General features: G+C 36.6%; 1 protein-coding gene across 5 annotated transcripts in view; it reads right to left on the bottom strand.

Moving 5' to 3' along the window:
- nrg2b (neuregulin 2b) overlaps window positions 1-22,255 on the bottom strand; it is an 87,209-nt gene that overhangs the window by 9,173 nt on the left and 55,781 nt on the right. For 4 of the 5 annotated variants that reach the window (XM_051860267.1, XM_051860263.1, XM_051860262.1 and 1 more), the window contains 3 exons: window positions 13,580-13,700; window positions 7,739-7,797; window positions 3,661-3,684 (listed from right to left, as the gene is read on the bottom strand). In XM_051860267.1, coding sequence (XP_051716227.1) covers window positions 3,661-3,684; window positions 7,739-7,797; window positions 13,580-13,700 — 204 coding nt within the window. The remainder of the gene's footprint in view (window positions 1-3,660; window positions 3,685-7,738; window positions 7,798-13,579; window positions 13,701-22,255) is intronic. The other variant, XM_051860265.1, reaches the window with a different exon arrangement.

Genomic DNA, 22,255 nt, shown 5'->3' with positions numbered 1-22,255 from the left:
GGAGACTTGGTCTGTCGAGCAAGATTTTGAGTGAATAACAACATCCGAAGCTATCGAACACCTGCGGAATACTTGTAAAATAGTGCACAACTGCTTTTAAGATGCTTTCATGGTGCTTTTTTGTCATTTTTGGAGTTGTCGGCCCCAGTCACTTCCATTATGTGGAAGAAAGCAGCTTGGACATTCTGCTAAACATCTCCTTTTGTGTTTCATGGAAGAAAGTCATACAGAGTGACGAGGGTCTGTAAATAATGTCTTTTTTGGGCAAACAATCCTTTTAAATCTAAAAACTTCATGTTTTAGGGGTACTGAGGTGCATGAGATGTCATTCTAAAACATTTCAGATGGCTGATATCAGGTGCTCGGCAGCATGGGAAGGGCACAGCTGTGGTGCTTTCTCTGTCTGCCAGGGTTTCACATAAAGCACATTATGCTGAAACAGTGGGAGAACTTTTGGCTACCTTCAGGACTGAAACCATCCTGTGCAACACTGGAAACTTGAGTTTTTGTCTAGAAGTGTTTATAAAATGAAATCTCTGCCCCTCTGAAAGCACATCACATGCATTATTCTATATATAATCCTATGACGTCTGAGCTTATACGTCTTGCATAAAGCATGCCTGTAAAATAGAGTTAAAACACACAAACTGCTTTTCTATAAGAGCTCTTCAGAGAGGGTTGTTCATAAAACCGGTCAAATTCAAACATGATATCAAAACGGACCTATTTACTTTTCTTAATGCAGATTTCTGATCTTATGAATGATTTATCAGTGCACATTTATTTAAAAAAAAATAACATAAAAGTAATCGTATGAGGTCACACTTTAGTTTAGGGTCCAATTCTCACTATTAACTAACTATCAACTACGACTTTTGCCTCAATAATTAATATTATTAATAAGGTAGTTGTTAAGTTTAGGTATTGGGTAGGATTAGGGGTGTAGAATATGGTCATGCTGAATAAGGCATTAATATGTGCTTTATAAGTACTAATAAACAGCCAATATCCTAGTAATATGCATGATAATAAGAAACTAGAAGTTAAAGTTTGTAAACAAACTTTGATGTTCGCTTGAGAAAGCCTGAAAGGGCAGCCTGAGTCAAAGCACATGTCTGCTCGGTGTTAAATGAAATATATTTATTTAAGGGTTATTTGTAACTAATTAAAAGTGAAAGTAAACGAGAGGATTATTTATCCTGGGCTCCCTCTAGTGGACAGAATTACTCTATTAGAGGGGGAATTTTTGCTCAGCCAATGTAAGTCTATGAGAATTTTTTTTATTTTTGATTATTAATTATACGAACACTGTAAGTCTGATCATCTTGAAAAGATATAACAACTAACTTTATAACAGGCCCAATGTCTTGTACTTGTGCTTGTAGCATTAAAGCTCTAGGAGGAGTAGCAGTAAGAAATCTAGTCTCAGAATAATAATAAGTTTAAATAGGATTTCAATATCAATTACTAGTTAATAGTGAGAATTGGACCCTAAACTAAAGTGTTACCTAATATTATTATAACAGAAATTTCATTATAATTTGCACTGCCTCTTTTCAATACACATTTAATTTCTTGTTTTACTCTGAAATATCATATTACAAATAAATAATATCACATTTCAACCAAAAGTCAACCATTTCATGTTGACTTTAAAACTGACTGGAGGGTGAAAAACACCAAGAATTGTTTTGATTAAATGAACAGGTTTTATGAAGACCATCTATACAGATGCTTTGAACATATTTTTATATCTGGGTCTGATTTTTGAAAACGAGAATATTCGAAACATCCTCTGGGGTGCTGAACGTGGGCAGCAACAGAGGAAGCATACAGAACATGAAGGAAGGGAACGAAAAAAACGGACGGGAGGAAGGAGAGAGGAGAATTGAGGGCCAAACAGTAGAGGGATGAGTGTGTAATAAAAGAGAAACGCAGGGGGGAGGGGGGGGGGGGGGGGGGGCGGTTGAGTCAGACACTGATATTGCATTGCATGCTTGTTACAGGAAACAGAGATCAGAGTACACGAAGAGAGAGAGAGAGAGAGAGAGAGAGAGAGAGAGAGAAAACGGAGAGCGAGATGTACCCAGACCAACGGCTAATGTACTCTAGTGGTGCAGACAAGGAGACAGGAGAAGAGATGGGCAACACTCATTTTACCCCTCACTTGCCTCCCTGATATGTACGTTATTTGCAAAAGAAAATGGAAATTCTACGTTTTATAAATCAGGTTCTTAATCAGTATATTTGTGTTGTTTTCCAGGAAAAAAAGCTTACAAATAAATAATAAACATCCATAAATGTACTTGAGAAGCAAAATTAGATGAAGATATACACTACCAGTCAAAAGGGATAAAATATAGTACAAAACTGTGAAATACGATTACAAATTAAAATAGCATTTTAAACATGTATTATTCCTGTGATCAAAACTGAATTTTCAGCATCATTACTCCAGTCTTCAGTGTCACACGATCCTTCAGAAAAAAATATGATGATTTACTGCTCAAGAAAAAATTCTTATTATTATCAATGTTGAAAACCGTTTTTACTGCTTAATATTTTTGTGGAAACCGTGACAGACTACCTTTCAAAAGTTTGGGGTCAGTCATTTTTTTTAAGGAAACTTTTTATTATACTTTTATATAAAAAAAAATGCATAATTGTTTCCACAAAAAATATTAATCAGCAACATTAATAATAATAACCATTTTAATAATTGAGCACCAAATCAGCATATTGGAATAATTTATGAAGGAAAATCAGTTTTGCATTACAGGAATAAATTACATTTTAAAATATATATTAAAATAGAAAACCGTTCATTTAAATTGTAATAATATTTCACAATATTACTGAATTTATTTTTGATCAAATAAATGAAGCCTTGGTGAGCAGAAGAGACTTCTTTCAAAAACATTTTAAAAAATCCTTATAATTTTTATTATTTTAAGTTTATTTTTCTTACCCCATTGGTAATTCTAAAAAATAATAATAATAATTCAAGGTTTAAATATAAAATACGATTTTAAAAATATTTAAGGTTTAAATAAGAATCTTTAATGTTAATCAAAAATTAAATCTTTATGTTTGGAAATTTTTACTGGGAAACAAGTCAAATTCACTGTTTAAGAAATGAGTGAAGAATTACAAATTATTCTAGACATCTCACTTCTCTAACAAGTTCATAATGTGTTTATGTTTGAGAATTTATCACAGCAAAGGCTGTGGTAAAATCACCGTAATGCCTAGCCTTGAGTGGCTTATGGCTTTTATAAAATGATGTTTTGATGATTTTTTTTTTTTATGAATTGCTACATTTCTTATAATAATAACAACAATCAAGGTTGCCAAGAAATATCACAACTTGGCATGTCAACATAAAATTCAACTGATATTACATTCACAAAATCTGAAATATGTGTTTTATACTATAAATATTGATCTACCTGCCTGATGCGTTTCATTATATTCCTAAAATGAGTGTCGCTTTGTCAGAGCTGAAAAAAGTAAATCAGAAGCTGGGAATGTGTTTGCTTGTTCAAATATAGGACAGAGAAAATAGAACGAGACGAGTTCTTATGTGAATATGCTTAAACTATGTCATCAAATTATGTCATGAACCTAATCTAAGGAATCAAACAAATAATAACTTCATACCCATGATTTCAATTCCAAGATGCTCTGCCAATGCAGAAAGTTGACAATGTAAAAAAAGGAAAAAACAAGAAAACAGGTTTCAGGTAAAAATGTCCACTTGTTCAGATAGAGGCGGTTCACTAGAATGCGATCAGTGGTGTTGTTTGGTTGGTTTGTTTTTGAGACACTGAGGTGAGTGACTGTACGTTCCAGTAACAGACAGACAATGCAGACACACACTGGCCAACTCCATATTCCCCATAAAACGGAAACAAAATGAACAAAAACACCAATAAACAAACAACAACACGCCTTTCTTGGTCATCACATGTAAGCAAGCGTACAAATACATGCAGACACATAGACAGCCACACTTACTGCCATATTTACTAGACCTCATTTCTGGTTTAAGGTTAAGACAAAAAACACAAAGAAACAAAAAACCATTAAACAGAAAAGCACAATGTACAACACAAAAAGACTCACAAGAAGTACAGATGAATGTAGACACAAGTAATGTCGTTTCTAATGATTTATATGCAAAATGACAAACAGATGGATTTTTTTTAGTCACAATATTACATTTTCTTGTATGTTATTCAACTTCCGCTGCAAATGTGCAGATGTATAAACACACCTACGGCATGCATGGTACTGGCAACACTGAGGACTCCTCTAGCAATCTACCGCTGTTTGGAAAGCAGCGGTTCTAGAGGTCAAAGGTTAGAGGTCATGCATCATGCCTCAGGCACTGTTAAAGACAACAGCATCAATATTACTTAACAACCAGAACTTCATATGAATGTTCCAGGCTCAAAGCAAGTTAAGATTTACCAACAGCATCTGTGGAAATAATTTCTTTAAAGTAAAAGTTTCGAAGGGGGGTTTTCACAGTGATGCCTGTGAAAGCTTGTTTCTGCCACTAAATAAAAAAAATTAAAAATTAATTGCGACTTTTTATCTCACAATTCTGACTTTTTTCCCCCTGCAATTGTGAGTTATTAAGTCAGAATTGCATGATATAAACTCCAAGGTTCCATGGAAACATCCAAGGTTCCATGGATGTTAAAGTTCCTTCATGGAACTACACTGTAAAAAAAGAATTGTTGGTTTAACTTAAAAAAGTAAGTTACCTGGTTGCCTTAATTTTTTTTAGCTCATTGAAATTAAAAATGTGAGTTAATACAATGAAGGCAATGGGTTTAATAAACAGAAACTTAATATATTATGTATCTTAACTACATTAATTATCTAAGTTGATTTGACAAAAGAAAAAATGTTCTGATAACAAATCATGAAAACATTTTTTTATAGTGCACTGATGGCAATAAAGAACCTTTATTTCTATGAGTGTACAGTTTATAAAAACGAGCAAAAGTTATGTTTGCAGTAATGCACTTACAGAGGATTTGAAAGCGGAAATATGTGATGACTATTTCTTTTAAGATTGGAATATCGCATAAAACATTTGCGAATAAAGCAGTGTTTCCATCCCATGTGTTCAAGAGAACAAAACCGTCACTTCCTGGGAAATTGCCGCAAAATATCTATAATAGAAACAGAAGTTGCTCGGGGAAGAAACTGGGGTTCTTTTTTCCTTCATCACAAATGACTTGCATCTCAGAGCGTGCAGACAAAACGCAATAAACGCTGTCGTGTGATCTTGTGTTCGGATGCTGGTGTTTAGGAACTCAATCGCGTGAGACACTTCTGGGAGGAAATTATACCAAATCATTCTGATGACAGACTTTGGTTCAGACATTTCAGAATGATTAAACCAAAGCGACTGTCTGCTGGTTAGTCCACTTATCCAATCACATCTTCTGTTGAGGCAAAGTCATGTGAGTTTTTTGTTGCACATTGAATTATTTATTCTGTTAATGTGTTTCCATCATAGTTTATGTGCATGTCTTCTTGTTGGGTAAAAAAGTTATCCACCTCATTTGAGAGCATACGCTTTTTATGCGCATTTTTTGAATTTATACGCATCTTGGCGTTTTCATCCAGCATTTTTTATGCAATATCATAAGATTCACATAAAAATAGGGGGATGGAAGCATAGCTATTGACAGCCCTGTTTTAATCTGCATTAAATTAAATAAAACATATACCTTGACTAAAGTCAACTGGAGCTGTAAAGTTGTCTAAATTGTCCTTTTACCCATGGAACTACTGTTCTAGTTTGGTTAAGTGGTTACGCGTTACCAGCGTAATTCCTGTGGGTGAACCTTTCTGTGTAAGCAGCCCCTTTCTGCTTTCTTGTGTGTATCACATGAAATTTTCCAGGTTTAATGTTTTTACATGGTCATGACAGAAGATGACATGAAATAACGGGTTTTAGCATTGCACAGACCAGTTTAGTTATCAATTGTATCACACTAGGTTCATGTAAACATGTACACCACCATTCAAAAGTTTGGGGTCAGTAAGATTTATTTATTTTTATTAAGAAATTAACTTAATTTTTTTTTTTTGCATTAAATTGATCAAAAGTGACAGTAAAAAGATTTTTAAAAATTCCATTTCAAATAAATGCTGTTCTTTTGAACTTTCTATATATCAAAGAATCCTGGTATATATATTAATGGTTTCCACAAAAAATACGAAGCAGCACAACTGTTTCTACACTGATTATAATAAGAAATGTTTCTTGAGCACCAAAATCAGCATATTGGAATGATTTCTGAAGGATCGTGTGACGCTGAAGACTGGAGCTGAAAATTCAGCTTTGACTTTACAGAAATAAATGACATTTTAAAGTATATTCCAATAGATGTCGAGAGAATATATTTAAAAAAATAAAAATAAATGCACCATGGTTAGCTTAAGAGGCTTGCAAAAATATAAAATACCAACCCCAAACTTTTAAACAGTATTGTATATTGTTAAAGGCACAATATGTAAGATTTTTTTTTTTTTTTAAATAAAAAAATCCAAACACCACTAGAACAATGTTAAATATTTTGTTGACTTGTGTACTTAAATTATCCCAAACATTTCCAACAATGTTTAAATCCAGAGAAATCAGCAATTTTAACCAGGACACAGTCCGTGTCATTGCGTCGCCTGTCAATGACGTCATATCCACGCTACCATCGATTTCCAGTTTTACTAATATTGATCTAGATTTCAGAATAACATTATAACATCACTTTCAACACACTCCAATGTATGTAGTATGATTGTTTTAACCATGTAAAACAGCGCTGCATTATCCCACATAAGCAAACGAAAAGAGCGGAAGTGGCCGACAGCAGCAAAAACATAATAAAAGCTCCGCTGGACTCGAGATCAGTAGCATTCGCTCCAGCGGCCTCGTCCCGCTCCCACGGCTCTCGACCCAACATTAGTCAAACTTTAATACATTAGCTCATCCATGAACATGATTTCTGCCCAAGTCCATCAGATTGCTTTCCATTGGCTGTAGAGCTGAAGACAACAACGCCCATGATTCACACGCTCATTCACAGCGTCATCAAGCCACGCCTTTGTTTTGAATAAGAGCCCTCTAGTGGCGAAAATTACATATTGTGCCTTTAATTCTTGCAGCCATACTTTCTTTGTAATTTGTGTATTTTTCTGCAACACGGTGTATTTTAACATTCATTGTGGTGCAGTTTTCCATTTTAAGTGCATTGCTTTCAATACAATTTCTGAGTTCAAATCATTTTCTGTGGACACAGACGCTGTCGACACAGAGCTTAACTTGTATTGAACCAGAACAATCCTTTAAATGATAACAATGAGTGCCTGTCAAAAATGTCATGAATTTGTTTGATGAACTAATTACTCAATTTCTTGTTGAATATAATTCTGCTTTATGGGAACCTAATCTATATGTTAACATGCTTTATTGTTTCACTTGCATTATAATTATCCTCTTCTTCCCTAATATTCTTTATCCTTCAGTGGAAATCTGTCTTTAATAATATATCAATGCATACTAAATCCGTTCACATCCATGAATTTCTACTTAATAAACCAATAAAAACTTAGAATGGGCAAACAAGCAGACACGTACATGCACACACATCAGAACCAACGTGCAGCTTCAGAGCAGACAGACAGACAAACAGACAGGAAGAAGAAATGGACATACTGTAGAAACCGGCCATAACGGAGGTTTGACAGCGTTCACCGGTATAGTCATTTGGACACCTGATGAAGGGAAACAAACACGCAGAGGGAGAAGGAAGGAACGAGAGGGAGGGGGCAGAGGAGAAAGAGACATGAGGAGGAAGAGGAGAGAGAGAGAGAGAGACGAGAGCAGAGAAACATGCAGTTAGAACAACAGAGAACAACCCCTGTGAGCTGTTCCACCTGATGATGTCATCGCTGTGATGTCACTGGAGGGGTTTGAACCTGAGGAAAGAGTGCTCATGTCATTTCATGCCATTTTTTGGATGGCTCCAAAAATGATATGTGGGTTGGGAAGCCCGATTCATTTTAGTGAACTGATTCATTCAGATGGTTCAATTGGGTGGCAATTCCTCAAGGGGGCGCTTACCACCCTCAAAAACTCAATCCTCCAATGGGACACAATCAAATATTAGGGCGTTTTTGTCTTACTGGAGAAATATGTACACTCAAAAATATGCTCGTTTAAATCTATAAATTCTGAAATCTTTAGAAAATGATTAAATAAGTTCCTAGCAAGCAGCTTTGAGCTGAGATTTTGAGACGAATTAACAAGTTCAAACAAGATGGACATTTAAAGGGTAATGTACAGTCGTATCAGTTAATACACAGATTTTTATCACATAAATAATGATGGGGACATGAAATATTGATTTGAGAAGAAACCGTTTTAAAAATGTACCTGTTTATTATCATATAATCCATTACAGTGTAATGGAAAACAATTATACACAAACACTTCAACAATATTACCATATGCCTGCTATTAAAGGGGACCTATTGGGCCTTTTTCTCAAAGTATTGATTTTGTTTTTGGGGTCTACTAGAATAGGTTTTTACAGAGCCCCCAAAGGGGCATGGTGAAGGAAAAAAATATGAGAGGAAAAATGATGTCAATGCTTTTGCGTTTCCCCTTTACAAGCAAACACAAAGTTTCTAGGGGGGACGCAAAACTTTTGAGAGTGAACGCAAAAGCATTGAAATATATTTTTTCCTCCAATCTCATATTTTTTCCTTCACCATGTCCCTTTAGAGGCTCTGTAGGTTTTCATGCTTGAATGTTCAAAAAACACCATCGCTGCGTCCGAAATCGATTACTTCCCTACTATATAGTATGCGAAAAATAGTATGCCAACAGAATAGTATGTCCGAATACATAGTATTCAAAAAAGGATGCGAAAAGTCCTACTATTTCCGGAAAGATTCTGAAGTGCACATTTGATGGACACTTTACTATCCCATGAGGCCACGGGAGAGGGTTTATGAATGGAGGTGAAGCGACGCACCTGACGCTGGTAGGTCACATGATAATGACAACATGGCGGATGTAGTACATCCGGATTACATTCATACTACATATACTCATACTATATAGAACATGCTTTTTTTGGTCACGAAGTATGTTCAAATTCAAATGTAGTACCTACTCAGACAGTACGCGATTTCGGATGCACCATATGATTTCACATATTTAAAATATTTGACATTGTTGCAGCTCCTCTCTTCCCAGTCTGTCAGTAACGCTCTGTTTAGTTCCTTCCGAAAAGTGCAGTGTGCTCTGATCGGTCGACATGTTGTGTTGTGATCGTTTCAAGCTTACTTGGGGAATGTCACGCCCCTTACCATAATCGTGTGTTTCAACACAGTACTAACTCAACCAGGCCTCAACCCCTTATTTTACAAATGCTTTGGGCAGGAATTCTTTAAATGACGTGACGTGTTCGTGACGTGTTCATTCCCGGAAGAAAACTCAAGACAACAATCGAGGCGTTTCAGGGAGTTCAGAAACTCCCTTAGGAGTGACATTGTGCTTTGTAAATTTGCAGACCTTTTTCATGCTCAAAAAGCAACATTACACACTAAAGAAAGTTGTAAAAAAAGCATAATAGGACCCCTTTAATACTGAAGTCTTCTGGTTTCATTTCACAGTAAATATAGTCGATAACTGAGGCACAAGATGGCACCAGCTGCATTTGAGAGAACATCCGCTGTGTGATATGTGAGACATGAAAGAGCCGCCGACCTCAAATACCCGGATTAGAGTCATTATATGGCATTGCTATTGAGGACAGTCATTATTGGGGAATAACTGACCTCGGAATGCCAAAACTGACCAATCAGAATCAAGCATTTCCGACAGCTGTGTAATAATGACAGGTTAATAGGCACTGAATTATCAATAATGTGATATAATAATATAATGTGATATGCACATTCATATTTCTGTTTCTCATACTTAATAGGAGCGTATGACTTCAGCTGAGGCTGGATTTAGCGGCAAACAGAGGTGTAAAGTGGGACACTTTGTTTTCCTGTAGCCATTTCTCCACTGTCATGTGACCTCTAACAATATACCTTAGCAATCCTGACCTGAACAATAGCTACAAAAATGACCAGTTGTTTAAAGGTCGCTGCAAAAAATGGCTCAGAAAAGTGAAATTAGTTTAGGGAAAGTAGCATTATTTATGTGCTTGACTACCTTGTGATCTAATGCAATAAAATTCATGCAATTTTAAGCATGCCAAAGGTGTCCAAATAGTCTTTGGGCCGACTGTAGATCAAACATAATCAAAGCTTTACATTTTTACTTCCTTATAAAATGCCAATCAGTTCCACTTCTGTGATCATCTATACCTCAGGTTAATGAGGAGAATGTCCTAAGACAAACAGGAGCAAAATAAAGTCCCTAAAAGCTTCGTAATGGTGCCAAAAGCTTCGTCTAGTCACAAGTTTTCATTATTTATATACTGAGGCTATTTTAGAGTTCAGTTCTACTGGGGAATTCACCGTTCAGCCTGTCTGCAGAATTTACTGCAGAGGTCAATGGGACAGGCTGCATTTCATCTGCCTCAGGAGCTACAGTAACACTAACACACACACACACACACACAAACACACACACACTAAGATGACATGTTAAGGTATTGTCTCTGAAATATGGTTGGGAGGTGACAAGTATATATACTGTACAACGGTAGAAATGTGCCAACTGGTAGAGATTTTGCTAAACCTTTTATACTGCAGTCAATATATTTGTGCTAAATTAGTTAATGAAAACATTAATTGTTTAAGACTTTTTTTACTGTGGGAAAATGTACTTTTTGGCTTCACTGATTATTCAAAGAGAGGTAAAAACAGTTTTAATTAACCTTATTATAATTATGCCCAAATTCAGTATTCATAAATGCTAATTTACTAATAAAAAAAACCCAACTTTATGGTTTTACAGAGTAAAGCCAGGCTGTATAATTAAGAATTATTATTTGAGAGCTGTATAAAGCATTTTAATTTAATTTTTTTGCTTTTATTTTTTATGTATAACCTATTTTATGCATATTTTAATGTTTATATTTGATACATACATATATACATATATATATATATATATATATACACACATATATATATATATATATATATATATATATATATATATGTGAGAAGAAGTATGATTCATTTGTAAATTATTTAATTTACTGAATTTCCACCAAAAATAACTACCGTGATACTGTTACCATGATATAAAATGCCTTATACCTTGGTAAAAGATTTTGGTCATACCGCCCACATGTACTGTGAAGTAAAGCTTTAGCGCTGTTGAAGACAAACTTTCAGGCATATAAGTGAATCACTGTGTCAAGAAAGCCAAGAGTAACACACACTATTTCCAAATCAGTCCGTGCTTCCCTGAGGGCCATTAACCCTTAAATCCGCTTCAGATGTTCTGTTCTGTAAATTAAAGAGATCGACTTGACGAGTCACAGTTAAAGGATGACATCTTCCCCAAAGGGGTTGAGCTTTAAACAGCTTTAATGGCTTTGTTTCTCTTCCTTTAAAAAATTGCCGCACACACCGTAAATCTGAGCTGCCCTGTCTGAAATGGCTGATAAGAACGGAGCATTGTGTCCATGGTATCACAGGGGAGCAGTAACTCAGCATACTATTGATAACGCGGCAGTATACATCGACAGACCTGACAGACGACACGGCAAACCTTTTCCCCTTCTTCCAGACCCTCAGACACACTGTCATTTCTCTGGCTCTCTCTAGACCAGCAGTATTCAATTAAAGTTACAAGAGTCTCTAAATTTTGTTCCCAGTAAAGGTCCAAACAATCATCCCTTACACTGTTTCTGGATCCTATACGTTGCAGCATTGTGTGCCATGTAGAAACTAATAAAATACCTTTTAAATTCCTGAATTTGAATTGAGGCAGCAAACACAATGTAGAACTGGAGTTCTGAATTTGAATTTAAAGGAAGTAAAATGGATTGAAATTCAAATACATTCATATAACTGCTCTTACTGTACTTCTTAAAGGAATAGTTCACCAAAAAAAAAGAAAAAGAAAATTATCCCATGATTTACTCACCCTCAAGCCATCCTAGGTGTATATGACTTTCTTCTTTCAGCTGAACACAATCAGAGTTATATTAAAAAATATCCTGGCTCTTCCCAGCTTTGTAATGGGATTGAATAGCGCCCGAGTTTTTGAAGCTCCAAAAAGCGTGTCCATCCATCATAAAAGTAATCCATATGACTCCAGTGGGTTAATAAATGCCTTCTGAAGTGAAACGATGGGTTTTTGTAAGAAAAAATATCCATATTTAAAACTTTATAAACTATAATCACTGGCTTCTGGCAACTGTGAGAGAGTCGAGTTCTGGCGAAAAGGGTGACCTCTGACCCTACGTATGATGTATGACGTAGGCGTAGCATAAGCTTAGGTGAGAATTGATGCCTCTCACGAAAACCATGTAACTCTCTCGTGAACGCGCGTTTGGCAGTTGCTGGAAGCCAGTGATTATAGTTTATAAAGTTTTAAATATGGGGCTTCAAAAACTTATATTTATCATAACTCTGATTGTGTTTGGCTAAAAGAAGAAAGTCATATACACCTAGGATGGTTGAGGGTGAGTAAAATATGGGATAATTTTCATTTTTGGGTGATTCCTTTAACACATTTGATTTATCAATACAAATTACCCACAATCATATTATCATGCACACAACATACAGCATATTTCCAGAAGGTGGTTGTTGAATTTCTCTGATGCAGTATTGATAGTGTTAGGTAAAACTGTTAAAAATCTTAGTTTTCTGTCAAATATAAATGTTACAATAAAATCTTATAAAACATTAGAAATGCCTTAGTGACTAACTGAAATAAGTTTAAGTACTAAAAATCCTAAAACGGAAATAAAAAATAAGTTAGCTATATAGAAATATAAAAAACTGATAAAAATGACAAAAGCACGCAACAAAATTACCTAAACTTAAACTATAATAAAAAAAAAAGATCATTCAAAATATTAGTAAATAATATAATAGTATATAAATAATACTAAAATAACTAGTCTGAACTGCAGAATTTATGTTAACACTTTATTTTGACTATTAAACAACTTTTAAATTATGCAACTATATGTCAACTTATTGTAACCCTACCAGTCTACTAATACTCTACTAATACTCTAATGAGAGTTAGTTGACATGTAGTTGCAAAGTTATGTATAGTCAACAAAATCAAAATAAAGTAAAAACCGAATTCATGTATGGGTCAGGGGGTATGATGAAGTGCTATCAATTTTTGTTGCATTAATTTTTAATAGTTTTAATCTAAACTAAAATGTTAATTTGACAGTCCTGTTTGGAGTCTGGTGATGTCAAACCAATGTTTCAATAAACTCTGTGTGTAGTCAAATATAAGCCCATGAACAGACTAATGAAACTAATATAAAGTTTAGAGACTGTCGAAGTGAGATCAGATCAAATTAATGTGTTATGAATGTGTGTAACTTACTTGCAGGACAGCTGATTTATACCATGTATGAAATAACAGTCTCCACCGTTAACGCAGTAGGTCTTCTCAGTTTCATTGCACTTCCTGGCGTGACTTGAGCCCGGAGACAATGTGGTGGTTACTATAGAAAAATACGGACACACACACAGAAAGTCAGGGATGAGCATCATACATTAGTTGATATTGTGAGAAAACGTTCAGAATGAAATATGAGCAAACTGCTGTTTTACTGTACGCTGCCTACTACTTTTCAATAAATAACACGTGAAACAGAAGGCAGAAGGATGCAATGACACTTTAACTGTCTTACGCTACATTGTTGTCAAATGACCGTACTACTATGTGTGATATCCAGTTTACATCTCAGAAATAAAAATTTCTTGGGGCAGTTTGACCAAAAAGTGTGTCAAAAAGGACATCTCAGTTGATATCGCTTTCGGTTCACGGTGCAAATACATTGCATTGTGGGTTACAACAGGCTGGCATTATGCAAATTTGTTACATTATTACGTAGGTATTGTAAGTAGTCAGACTGAAATTTCTGACGACTCGTTTACATTCATAAACAGCTGTTTTACACAATGCATGAAAGGTAATATCTGAAAAAGCATATTTGGGGCACTGCACTTTAATAACAACTATAATAGTATAACAATAATACTAAAATAACAGTTATTTTGTATATATTTTGGCAAATGGCATTGCTTTCCCAGATATTCCATAACAAAAAATTTGCATAATGTACACACTGCATTTACTTTCTTTCAAAAATAGTAGATACCATTCTGAACACATCCAACAATACAAAGACAGAAGGATAAATTGGATTTGAAAAGTAGAACAGAGGCTAATCTAATTTTCATTTTATCAACCTGGACAACAAAATTTTGTTAAACATATAAAAGTTGATAAATATATATTTCAAACTTCAGAGTAACTTAAAGGAACAGTTCATCCAAACTTTACAATTCTGTCATCATTTATTCATCCTCATGTCATTCCAAACACATTCTTTCTTCCATGGAAACTGAAGCTTTTAAGCTTCAATAAAGGCACTAAAGCGTCAAGTATCATAAGAGTGAGTAAATACTGACAGACTTTTTGGATGAAATCCTCAATTAACATCAGCGTATCAGAATTATTCCTTTCTGTATCTGTCTGCAGCACTGCTAAATATTTCTCCAACATGGCAACAGAACTGAAACTGCAGGCACACACACACACACACACACACACACACACACACACACACACTGTTCCACAAAACACTGTATCATTCTGTATATAAACTAGAGTGAGACACATGCTGCCAAATACACATGGCAGATGGGAGGATGTTCTCGCAGGCATCGCTGGCTCACAGCCACACCGAGCTTTTAGATTTTCTGCAGTGTGTCAGAGTCACGCAGAATCAAACTGCGCACATCACATCTGGATCTCTGCAGCCAGAGACACGGGGAATCCGTGATTCAAATGGCTGCCCGGACAAAGAGCCAGACGGAGATAGTCAAGAGTGACAGACATAAAGAGGGGGGGGAGGGATACTAGCACGCTACACATATAGACATTCGAAAACGCATTCGACCGGATGGCTTTTGTAGTGTAAACATCACGTGATTAAATGTGTTCGAACAGCCACAAAAGACCGCCTGCTCTCCACCTACTGACCTAATACGTAAACATTATGGAAAGCGCGCTAGCCAGATGGGATTTAAACTTTGTCGCTGAAGACCCAAGTTTGGTTTGAAGATGAAAAATGTACCAAGCACAATGCTCTCTCACCATTCCTGATTTCTAACACACGCTCATCATTCGGCCGGTCTTGTGGCTGTCAGAGCAGAAATTAATGTTTTTTGTATGTTTTCCGTCGTCTCAGTGGCATTCATATGTAAATTGTGTGAGCTTATTTCATCCAGTAGAACCATCCAGTAGAACCACCCATAGACCCTCCCCTTGAAGAAATCAGGACAGAAGTGGTTGAAAGTGGACAAAAGAGACAGATTAAAACACCAGGTGTAAATGGGAATGTGTCTCCCTCGTCTAATCATGATCCGATCGACCAAAACACATCTTAATACCAGGTGTAAACAGGGCTTTAAAAACAGTATGTGAAACTGCTTGCAGTATGCAATAAATATTTCATATATATATACACTGCCCTCCAAAAGTTTGGAAACACCCCTGGCAAAGTGTGGTTTTGGACGATATCAGCATAAATCCTTATCATTTTTTGGTGCAAATACATTAATGAAACTTTACATTATCATTGAAGACCAGCAATAATAATTTTCATTTTGATTACATAATAATGGCAATATATACATGTCAACAAAATTATAACAAAAATTACTAAAACTTAAACTAAAATTAAAATGAAAACTAAAAAATAAAAGCAAATTTAAAATATTAATAAAACTATATACAGTAACAATATAGTTTTGCAACAAAATACAGCAAAAAACTTTATAAAAATAAATACTTTATATATGCAATTAATATTTTAACCAGTATGCTACAATACATGTCCTCATTTTGTTGCATGTCCAATCATCATCTTAGAAATCAATTATTTTCTTATTTGAATACAATTTGTATCAAATTAAAATTCAAAAAGTCAAGAAGGAGATGGTTTACTAATTAATGCTTATCGATAGTGCACAGTTTATACCCCATACTGCCTATTAAAAATAGTATGTGAAGCAGAAAGAATTATGCAAACAATTCAAACATTGGTATACTACAATATTGTCACATGAATTCATTATATTGCATGTTTAATTGAAAGGTGTTCTGTTATGAAAAAAAAAAAAAAAATTCATGAGGATTTGAGTAAAAATGTCTTAACTTTGGCAGTGTGATCGGATAATGGCCACGTTCACACAGCAGCAGAGTATGGTTGTCAGTCCTGTATTTGAGTCCTTAATATGGTTTCGTTCACACAGTTCAGTTATTTACAGGAGTGACAACCGCATTTTATAACCGAACTCACACCTGTAGATTTTCAGGACTGCATTTTCTGAAAACCCACGCTATATGAACAGAACCGGACTGGACCGCTAGTTGTCTGTCACGTCATATGGAGCTGCTCTGCACCAGTCCCTTTTAGCCAAGTCATTTCACTCTGCGGCCATCTTTGAAATGCCAATTTCAGTCATGCAAGTGCAGCTCGAATCTCTTTGAATGGGGAAACATCAAATTCTCCAAAGCTGTTCACCAAGCTCACGATTACATTTCATATTTGAAATGAAATCTAACAACAATTGTATCATAAATGTGGTGTCTTATGCTCAAATAGCGTTAAAAAGCTTATTTTTCAGGCTAGACCAGCCAATGCGCATGTGCAGTCCTAAGCGTGCCTGTTTCAGAAGAGCGGTTGACGCTGCATTCAAACGGGGTGTTGGTGTTAACGGACGTCTTCTCATGTTCCTCTATTTTCCGGTGTTGCATGAACGCAATTGGCTAGCAGCTGCACTAGGATATTTGCATAAGGCGATCTCATTGGCAGACGCCTGCGTTGGCACTTGAAAAGTTGAAAAATTTTCAACTTCTGCTGCAAGCAACATCAGTGGCACGACGCAATGGATCCCACAATTCAGTTTGGCAACTCATGACGTCACCCATTCAAAGTAAATGAGAAGCGTTAATGTCGACGCCCTGTGTGAATCCAGCATCAGTAAATGTGGTTGTCAATCCCCAAGACTGACAGTTTGAATGTAGCCCACGAGTCATGGAAGAGATGCTTTGGACATTGTTGCTGTAAATGCTGCATTGTGGCAGAGGTTCTCAAACTGACGTCATATGCTTTGTGCACTTTTATAAGCGGATGTTGACGGACTGTCACGATCACAACTCCTTCCCTCACGAGTCACAGATCAAGAGAGCAGCCTGCAATGCTCGTGTCTGTGGAGGATGGACCAACTCTGATGAAATCCATGGCAACCAACCAAAACAATGTTATTGTTACAGGAAAGTCTTTGAATAATTATTGGAAATAGGAATCATATATTCCGAACACATTTGCTGATATGCTATGTAAGTATTTACGGTCGCTTTTCCCTGATGACAATAAATAATTTTACACACCCATAAAAATTCCACGCCTTCTTTCAACAGCTCCGCTTCACCAGTTTGAGAACCTCGGCATTGTGGGATGCAGTATTGAACATAGTGTGCTCTGATGAATACTGCACATTGTGGCAAATGTAGTAGGTCTGTGATTCCCAACCAGTTATACGTGAACTTCCAGGGGTAATTTTAAACATCTGATATATATATATATATATATATATGTATACACAAATGTGCATAGTGTACATAGTATATATAATATATACTGCAGAAATGATAAGAGTAGTATGCTAGTATGCTATTCTTAAAATAGCCAATGTCTAAAGCCCTTTCCCAAATTGAAAGTGTGAATGCGTGTGTTACTGTGAGAAAAACACATATGGTGTGTGCAGAAGAGCTGGGATGTGTTGATTAAAGGGGTACTACACCACTGGCAAAATGGGCTTTCAATGAAACTTGGCTGCCTATAAAGTAGAAACGCACATTTTTTTTTTTTTTTTTTTAAATCGGTGCTACCTGACTAGAGAAAACAAAGAAAAAAGGCTGTTGTCTTCCTTTTTGCCAAATAGGTAGGAAAACACCCAAAATGCACTGGGTATGTTGCCGTCCAAGGCCACTCCCACCAGTCTGGTATGGATACGCTTGACCAGAGTCAAATACCGCCTTGCTTTAGTAGGAAATATTTCTTAGCAAACTTTTAGTCGTAGCGGTGTCGAACCCTGCAGGAATTCAGTAAACGGTTAGTCGATTCTCATCGATTCTCGATTCTCAATTCGCGATACAATGAATCTGGATCAATCCTGATATTTTCTTTCTCAAATCGATTCTGAGCTTAGTTTAACAGCAGATGGCGCTCTAGGTTAGTTTTTAATCACACTCAAATGCTCACAAAGAAGAATGCTGGACAGCGCTCGTGCATTCGGCTGAGTCATGTAAGTGGTTAAATACACTTGCACCTCGGCTCAGAATGCTTTTATGATGCGAGATTCATGTAAATACAGCCCACTGCAAACACCCTTGTAATTCGCTTCAACCTTTTCGAACTTTATGAATGATTATTTTAGGTTTAAGTGGTGTGTGTAAAGGGACTGGAAGCTAGCAGAGTAACATTATGTGTGTTTCTAAAGCACGTAGTGCCATCTGCTGTTAAAAACTAAGCTCAGAATCGATTCGAGAGAGAATCGCAATACATTCAGAAAATATCAGAATCGTTCCAGATTCATTGTATCGTGAATCGATAATCAATGTATTGTCCCAGCCCTAACGTTTAGCGTGAGTTACTTTCAGTTTCCAGTGAAGTATCCAGTGCGTTGTAGGCAGCAAATAAAGGCTGCAAAGAATAATAAATACGGAGAAAACGCCATGACAGAAAATCTGAAAAACCTCTGCAGTCAACATTTCAAACTGGATGACCATAAACACAGTGTTGTAGGCCAAACAGAGGGGAAAAACTGAAAGAAACTGCCATTCATTCAGTTCCACCCAACCCCCTGAAGCAAAACACCATCGTATACAATTAAGAAAGCTGTTGCTGAAGTGTTATATTTTTCCCCTAATGCTGTTAAAGGAGTAGACAAAGTATGATACAAGCTTCAGTGATAAACCCTTACAATAACTGTTCTGTTAATAACCCTCTGTTGATCTGACTGTCTGTGGTCAGGGATACAAAAATGCGGAAGTATAATCTGTAGTTTTCACAAAAGCCCTGGAGCTGTCATTTTGTGTCATCTGGCAGACTTTTGCTGACAAATAAACGTGAATTTGGTCCAGGTAACAAGGAGAACGAGTAAGCATAGTTTATTTACATATACTAACTACCAACATTGTAACAACACAAAGCAGGTTGAAAATCGTGACTGAAAAGTTACACTTTAATCTGAGATTCACATACAGTACCTGCTTTTACTGCACTTCCACCTCCCAGACACCGGTAGTGATGGACACAATGCCTGTGTGTGTGTAAGCAGAGTGTGTGCTTGTGTATTAGTCCCACAGCCGTAGTATTTCTGTCCTCCTGTGTACTAATTAGTGACGTCAAAGTGAGCCAACAAAATGTTCTAGTGCTATAAAGTAACTCCAGTCTCGTATCTGATCTGATATGTGCAGTTTTAACTTCACATCACAGTAAATCTGGCTCACAGCTCATGCAGAGAGTGCACCTGATAGGATCATATCCTACTTCACAGTTATTATTACAGCGCATCATGCTTTCAAGTTGCCAAAATATGTGGTTTGTATGGTATCTAACAATAATTTATTCCTTTGCATGAAGCAAACTGGCCAAGCATGAGTAACTTTGCATTAGACTATAAGCTCTGTTGCACACAAAACCTTGATATTACTAAAATACAGCAGTGAAAATAAAAACAACCTCATAAAAACATTCACTTCAGAGTTGTCTTCCATCATATTTGATGTCATAACTATCATAGATGGTTTCAAAGAGAGTTTCTCAATAAGTCTGCTTGGTCATTCATGTGCACACAACTCAAAATTATGATAAAGAAAAAGAGAGAAAGAAACTTCTCCAGCATATCTATTTTTAGGACTACTGCGACAAAGTAAAAAGCCACGGAAGCACATTAGCATACAATATGCACATAAACTAAACTGTACAGCCAATATTCATTACAATTAAAATTTCTTATAATCAGTTATGATGTGGTGGTCACAAATAAAGATGCGTTTTCAAACGAAAATGTATTAGGCCTTAATGCCAAGTGTAAACGAATACAATACATGGATGTAATTATGTGACGTAACTAGTGTGAGGTATATAGCAGACAGACACCACTTCGGTGAGACCACATGGAGTGATCTAGTACTGGACAGCCCACCACCTGAGCCCTGCCATTTCATAATGAGCTAATTAGCTCATTAACATGCACACACAAACACACAGCACAGCAGAGAGAGAGCGAGAAAGAGAACAGAAGGGCATAAAGAGAGAAGGAGATACTGTATGTCTCAGAGCACAATAGCCCGTGTCTCTAAAGGTCACACATCACTCCAGCAGGAAATGGAGGAGAGCAGAACGATATCGCCTCTAACATTCAATCTTACATCTGTCTCGAGCATATGTCCTCTTCTCTGCAGTGACAGTGTGTGCGCTATCGTGCCGCTATGTTGCTAGCCTATAACTGTTTCCTGTGAGACACACAAAGTGGTCAATCCCTCTTTTTGTGTTTGGAGATACATCGTATTATATTGGAGTTCTATATCTATTCATTCCAAGCACTGGGGAATACACAATATAGGGACAAGTTTACTAAACAGGGCAAATTAGTGTGAGACCGCAATCCCATAAAAACGCTGATGGGAGTGGAAAGTTCTGCGGGTGATACTGACAATGCGCAGATTGAAGAACACCGGTCTAGCCAGTTCATTTCCATTATGACCAACGCAATCTACCAAGAGCAGCGCAAATTAGGGTAGGGTCGCAAACAAGCAAAGCCAATAATCAGGTACGGGTAATCTACTAACAACACAGGTGCAGCAAATTAAAAATTATATGGTTTGGCAAATGATATGTTTAGATAATGTCTTCCTCGAGTGGAGAAAATGTTCTCCCTTTGCAGTGCCTCCTCCTATAGCAGCAACTATCGCAGCCATGTCAAGCCCAAAAACGGTTAATATGTGGTTTTTCCCAACATTAAATAATGCCACAAATACCATTGAATTGACTACCACAAACCTTAGTAAATCACGTTTCTTGATTCATTTAAATACTCTCCTCACATAAATTTTGCATTCAAAAGGGAAACTCCTACAAATGCATATCATATGCAATAAGGTCAGCTGCAAAAAATATTTGGGCCCTATCATGCACCTGGCGCAATGCAGTGCCAGGTGCGACGCAAGTGTTTTTTGCTAGTTTCAGCCTGACACAGTTATCATTTTCACATCCTGCGCCACGTTTGCGCCTATTTGTGCGCCCATGGGTGTGCTGGTCTGAAAACAAGGTGTGTTCAGGCGCATTGTTGGCACGTTACTATTTTGAGGCAACTGAAATAGACTGTGCCATTATTTTTTTATTTTATTTAAAGAGCACGTTAGTAATATGCGCCTATATGCGGGTGCACAACACGTGTACACTTTGCTTATTACACACACAGGGACGCACAGCAGCACACACACATGCCAAATATTAAAAATAAAAAGATTACAATGTAAAAGATTATTATTGTGTGCATAAAGATACAAATGCTTTGGTGGAATTTGGCTTTTCCCGTGGATGGTCTGCTCGCGTACTTTAACCTCGTGCATGAGCAGATCCATTTCCTCACTAGAGAAGTGTTCAGTTTTTCCACTTGCAAATTCTGCCATGTAAATAGCAAATCTGCCATGGCACGAGCGCAACTGGCTTTTAAAGGGAATGGGAGATGAGACTCTGATTGGTTTATTGCATGTTACGGTCAAAACACACCCAATACTCATTACTGAACCCTTTTAGACTGTGCGCCGGGCGCGCTGACCATTTTTTCTTTCCTTAAACTAGCAAAAGTGGATTCGGACACGCCCTAAGCGCACTTGCGCCGAGCGCTTTAGTCCATGCGCTTAGATCGTTAAAATAGGGCCCTTTGTGTCCACACCTTTTCATTGCTAATT

This window comes from Ctenopharyngodon idella, chromosome 14 (assembly GCF_019924925.1).
Source record: "Ctenopharyngodon idella isolate HZGC_01 chromosome 14, HZGC01, whole genome shotgun sequence".
Taxonomy (NCBI): Eukaryota; Metazoa; Chordata; class Actinopteri; order Cypriniformes; family Xenocyprididae; genus Ctenopharyngodon; species Ctenopharyngodon idella.
This window is presented reverse-complemented; position numbering and strand designations above follow the sequence as displayed.